The sequence below is a fragment of the Oryctolagus cuniculus genome, chromosome X (genome assembly GCF_051225735.1).
Source record: "Oryctolagus cuniculus isolate XC-2025 breed Fujian yellow rabbit chromosome X, ASM5122573v1, whole genome shotgun sequence".
Taxonomy (NCBI): domain Eukaryota; kingdom Metazoa; phylum Chordata; class Mammalia; order Lagomorpha; family Leporidae; genus Oryctolagus; species Oryctolagus cuniculus.
Genome location: NC_142888.1, coordinates 80,147,512 through 80,153,511, shown reverse-complemented (window position 1 = coordinate 80,153,511; position 6,000 = coordinate 80,147,512). Strand labels below are relative to the sequence as shown.

The 6,000-nt window shown below is 42.8% G+C and overlaps 1 protein-coding gene across 9 annotated transcripts in view; it reads right to left on the bottom strand.

Annotated features, from left to right (window-relative positions):
* Window positions 1-1,195: 1,195 nt before the first annotated feature.
* The window catches only part of AMOT (angiomotin), a 70,926-nt gene continuing 66,121 nt past the window's right edge, over window positions 1,196-6,000 (bottom strand). For all 9 annotated transcript variants that reach the window (XM_070066645.2, XM_008272897.5, XM_051827265.3 and 6 more), the window contains 2 exons: window positions 5,264-5,980; window positions 1,196-4,915 (listed from right to left, as the gene is read on the bottom strand). In XM_070066645.2, the coding sequence (XP_069922746.1) occupies window positions 4,818-4,915; window positions 5,264-5,980 (815 nt within the window). In that variant the 3' untranslated portion in view covers window positions 1,196-4,817. The remainder of the gene's footprint in view (window positions 4,916-5,263; window positions 5,981-6,000) is intronic.

Here is a 6,000-nt window from a genome sequence, read left to right as displayed (position 1 = left end):
GGCTCTTCACCCAACTATCTGGGTATTTGTCAGTCAAAGTAGAAATTCTGTGTTCTGAGATGAAACATTTATTTTCTTCCAATAAAAACCTTTCTGCCATATAAGATGGAAGTGGAAGTGGAAGTGGAAGTGGTAGGAGAAAGGAGGTACTTTTTGGGCAACTGTTTAACTCATACAGGCTGTGCTGACTACTTGTAAGGAAGATCTGCAGGAAGGGAAGTGGAGCACAATGCAGATACCAGATCAGGCATAATACTGGATAAAATCTAGAAATGCTCCTCCAATGCAATCTCACATACTTTGAAAGAATCTTTGCTTTTTCTCCCCATGAATGATTGCTCATTAAGAACTAAGTGCAATATTTCAGAAAGGAATGCTTTGCAAACTTCTGTAAGAAGGTGTGATTAACTTAATACCACCATCTTCTTGGCCCTGAAAGAGAAGGTCTTTTTCACCTACAGTCTCAAAAGCACTCATGATGATATGGAGGAGAAAAAAAAAATCCAACCTTAAAAAATTTCAAATTGACAGAGGAATTCTATACACTCCTCCCTCCCTTTGGCAAGCCCCAACAAGCCAATTTCACCATGAAAATGTGTCATTTCAGTCTCCTGTTGGGGAGGGGGACCTTTCCTTACCTGCCATGTTTGAAACTCACTGGTAGGCAACAGGCACAGAAAGGGCAATATAAAGGCAGATTTTAACATTTGCAGCCAACAGTCGACTTGTTTGTGGTTTTGATTTGCTTTTAATAACATGTCCCCTCAACCAGAACTAATGAATTGGCATAAGAACAAGGGTACAAAAGGAATACCAAGGGGCCTTCCAAAATGCTAACCAAGGGATGAATTCTTTGTGCTGGATGGCCATCATGCTATCCTTCAGAACCAGGAGACAAAACGATGAAAGATTTTAATATATGCTGCCTGAGTATAAAAAGAGCCCAAGTAGAGCACGTGGCCTGTGGCATTGTATTAATACTCTATAATCTACAATGGCATCCCCTACATCAACCAAATGCAAATTCTACTGTACACTGTGTCCTGGAAAGGCAATTTTACCACATACTAAATTGAAAGTCATGACTGATACAGCACAAATAAAGCCTCCATCAGGTAAACACCAAAGCATTTTCCACATAGTACTGCATTTTGAAATAGCTAACTTTATTGTCAGTGAAAAGATAGGCACAAAGTGGATTGAAACCTGCTTCACTTTATTGGAACTACCTCAGTTGATTACAGAATGAGATCACAATCATTATGGGACCACATACATTTTAAAGTAAAGGCAATTCTTCTCTAGCCCATCTGCCAACCCCAGCTCTCTGTTTTACAATCACATGCCATTAATCACAAGAAGGACAGAAAGAGGTCTGATGGCTCCATGTAACCTACGGTTGCTACCAGAAATATAAACAAACTCCCGACACTTGTCCCACTGATGATGGATGGCACTTGGAAGATACATTTCCAAGGATGGTGGTAGGCTGAGATTGGTGGCAATTAGCCCTCAGTGGATGCCTTCCTTTGAAAACATTTTCAGTAAAAATGCACACATTTTAAGTAACATATTCCATATGTGAATGAGCAATTTTGATAACAAGAGATTGTACACTAACAGACATGAGAATATATAAGTTATGAAAGTTAGTGCATATGTATACACTTTAAGCTGCCGCATTATGAGTGTTTAGACTCTTCATACAAAGTAGTTTGCACAATCAGTTTGTTCATGTTCCAACTGCTAAGCCCACCCAACAGTGCAATGACAAAAAGAGAACATGACAGGTCTCTTGGTACATTTCCTATGGCAGACATTTCAGGTTCCTGCTGTCCTGTCACCCTGAAGCTCAAAAGCAGCATTGAGAAGAAATCCTTCATTAAGACAACAATCAAGATATACGATTTTAAAAGAAAGCTCAAGCTACTTTTATTTCAAAGAAATCATTACTAGGAATTTTATATCAAGGAAAAGTTGTTCAAATGAAGTTGTTCTGTTCATGGGACTTGTGGGTGCAACTCATTACAGAGAACACCAGGCAGTATAAGTTAAGACAACAAGGTCAGCCTCCTGTCCTGAGGTGACACCAAAATGCATAGATAGGTGGGAGTCCAGAAAGATCCCCTAAGTGTTAGATCCACACAATTGTGAAAAGGTGGCTACCTTGAGATTTCTCCCATGAACCTGAATTTTTTAAGTGATACCTTGCAGAGATTTTCTGAAAAGGCAGCATTCTAACTTCTCCATAAACATAATGCACTGACATGGTCTTCTTCCATCTCTTAACTGTACAATGTTATTTTAGCAAATTATCTGGGATTGGAAATTGAGCAGACAGGGTACTACCTCTGGTGTGAGAGGGCAGAGATGTTCTAGAAAGCCCCAAAAGTACTTAGCCAAGAACTTCCTTCTTTCTCCAAAACACCTAAGTCTAAAAAGATGGCTGCCACACGGTGTGGAATGTATGACATTTGTCATATTCCAGAATGTGATTACACTCATGGCTCCCAGAGTGAGCACAAATCCTGGCAATGTGCTACAACCATGAAAGGAGTAAGTGAAAGGTTTGCTTCTATTTATTCCTTCATTTGGATAGATAGAAAGTAGCTCTTCTGAAGTGTGCTACTTGCTGCTTCTACCATTACAGTTGTATTATTATTGTTATTTTAAGGATAGTATGAATAAGTATTAATACCACTGCACTTCTAATTTTTATGGAGAACTGATATTCCAATGACCATGTCATTAATAAAAATATGAGGACTGGCTGAAAAATCACATTATCCTTCCTCATCTCCCCATCCCAAACACATGCACACAATAATTCATTTTGAAGATAATAAGAACTACACAAAGTACTTCTAACTGTGCCATGCCTTTACTCGCAGAACCCCATGAGATGATTTGAGACACTAAGTCTGATATGGAGAAACAAAGTGGGGTTGACTTCTTAGGAGGACATTTCCTGTGACTTGTTATTGAAGTGGGGATCAGGAAAGGATAAACCTTGCACAAGGCACTGCACAAGAGGCAAGATAAGAATTGTCAGCTCCCTGGACAAACTACTCAAGCCAAGGACATTTTACAAAACACAGATGCCTTGGACCATGAAGATGTCTTTTTCTTAAAATGGGCTCTTTTTCCGTGTATAAGGGTTTCCCAAAATCAGCATGGTAATTGGCAGTGTGGACAGCAGTGCTGTGTGATCTTGAAAAAGTCACCGAACCTCTCTAAGTCTCAGATTCTCATCACTAAAATTAGAGGGAAGGGCTATGTTGCTTAAGTTCCTTCCCATCACTATGGCTCATGATACAATATATCAGGCCTATTCTTCTATTAATCTGGTTTCTAATATATCCCAAAACTTCTATCCCCACCCTTACCTAACAATGCCCCTTCACCCTTCCTATACCCCTGAAAACTGAACTTAATGACACTGTCTGCAGATTTGTCCCCTTAATGAAGGGCAGAGAGGTGACACAGGGCAGGGGCCTGTGGCAAGTAGCACCCTCTGTGTCATTGGAGACAGACTGGCAAGGCTTGCAGCCACTGCCTCCTTTGGTCCCCGCCCACATACACATTTCCCACTGCTTCCCAAAGCTATTTCAAGGAATCCCTGGCAATGAGAAGAGGCAACTGAGAAGACCACACAATCCACCTCTCCTCTGTCTGCACCATAGTACTTTGGCCTTCTAGTGCTATTCCCTTGGAGGCGATAGTCAAATACACTAAGAAACTGGAAAAACAGAATGAATTATTTCAAAACAGTCACCAGAAATTTAAAGCGTTCAACTTGTCAACAAAAACGCTCTCTCATTTTGCAAACTATTGGCAATTTGGGACTAGTAAGTAATCCAGCTAGTGAACCTATGCTATAGAAGAAATAAATACTAAGCTGATTGTTCTCACAAAAGGCAGACAAGCTGTGTTCATGGCTATAACAATCTACACACAGCACCTCATGCAACTCTCCATAGAGGCCTTGGATGCCTAACTCCCCTAGGAGAGAGGAAGTTGCATATCACTCAGTTAATTTACTCTCCTAGCATCTGAAAGCAATATATTAATTATCCAAATGCATAAATTACTTCAGAATATATATATATATATACACACACACACATATATATATATATATATATGAATGTATGAACCTCCAGGAGGGAACCAAAAGAACCCACTTCCAAAGCACCACTGAAATGAAGATCAACACAATCCCTTGGGGCAAGGTAGCTGGGAAACTGAGAGGGAAAATTAGCTCTAGCATCTTTCTGTATCCCAGTGCTCCCCACCTGTTCTCCAGCTTACATAAGCTCTTAAAACTATTCCCTTTCATGAGCCTGAGGTGAGAGCTTTCTCTGGCTGCTATCCAGTTGGTAACTGCACAAAACAGCACACACATGAACTCTCTCTGGCTTTCCATGTCTGCACTACATGTTATACACTGTCTTTCACACATGCTGTGCTCTTCAATAGAAAATAATCTGGAAGAGGGAAATTTTAAACAAATTTAAGCACACTGAAAACATCACTGTATATCCACCTGGTAACAGTCCCAGTTTTGTACTAATGCAAACAACAGACTTCAGAACACATTCTGATGAGTCTGTCTTTAGAGGTACTTTCGGAGTATACCAGAATAGACTGAAGTTCATATGGTATTACTTAAGTACTATATTGTTCCAATAAAAAGTCCCTTTAGAAAACATACCCACCCCCCAACCCTTATCCTCACCCTAAAAATAAGAACAAACAAAAGGGGGAAATGATTAAAAGCATTGTTTCTGATAAACTCCAGCTCTTGATAAGGTCATTTAGATGAGATATTCCACCATCTCTGCTTCAGGCTCTTGTCCCAGGATCTGAAGGGGTGCTTTTCTTTCCAGAGTATTGGAGTGGAAAACAGGGCCATCTGAATGAAAATAAGGTGTTGAAGATACTTATAAGGATATTTAAAAAGCTCAATTTTCTAGAAACAGACAGCATTAGAGCCCTCGTGGAGGTAAGGGTAAATTGAGCCTTGAGTGCCACCCCCTCACCCCCATTTACTTCTACTGGGAAAATGGCTTCTACTCATGCCCATTCCTGTCTCAGTGGAAGAGAAATCATCTGTAGACCCTCTCCCCTCCTCTAATGGCTCCCCATTACAACATGAAGGGCTCAGTCCAGATGACCATCTCTGCCTGAGCAGCAGGTACCCACAAATCAACCTGCGTTTTGAGAGCCGTACCAAAAGCTCCCTGCTGTAGAGAATTATTACCTGTCTTATCTGAATTGCAAGTCAAACTTGGTATAGACAAACGACGTGATCCAGAACCAGTGGCTGGACTTGCAGGAGCCTCAGCCTGAGCCAAAGCTGGAGCTGGAGCTGGAGATGCAGGAGGAGCCACAGTCGGAGCAGGAGTTGGTGCCTGAGTCTGAGTCGGAGCAGAAGCCTGAGCCACTGCTGGGGCCAGAGCCGGGGCTGGAACTGGAGCTAGAACCGGAGCCGGAGCAGCTGGAGCAACCTGAACTGCAACAGCAGCAACAGCAGCAACAGGAGCAAGAGCAGCAGCAGGAGCAGCAGTGGCGGTGGTGGCAGAGGCAGCAGCTGGCATCTGAGCAGCAGCAGCTGGAGAAGCAGCAACAGTAAGAGCAGCAGCAGTTGCTGGAGATGGGGCAGCAGCAACAGCAGTGGCAGCTGGAGCAACAGCAGCAGCCGCGACTGGAGCAGCAGCTACCATGGTGTTGGTGTTGGTGGCAGCAGTGGCAGTGTTGGCAGTGATGGCAGCAGCAGTGGCGGCAGCAGCAACTGGAGCAGGAACAGAGATGGGAGTAACAGCTGCAGGCTTGTTGGGTTCCGGTCCACGTTCAGTTTGGGTGCTGCAGTCTCGGCTGCCTGTCTTGGAGTGAGCCGAGAGCAGGGGAGTGGAGGGGGGCACAGGCGAAGGTGTGGAAGGGACAGACTCAGCACGGTAGTCTCCACCCAGGAGAATGCCTGCAAATGAACAAGGGAGA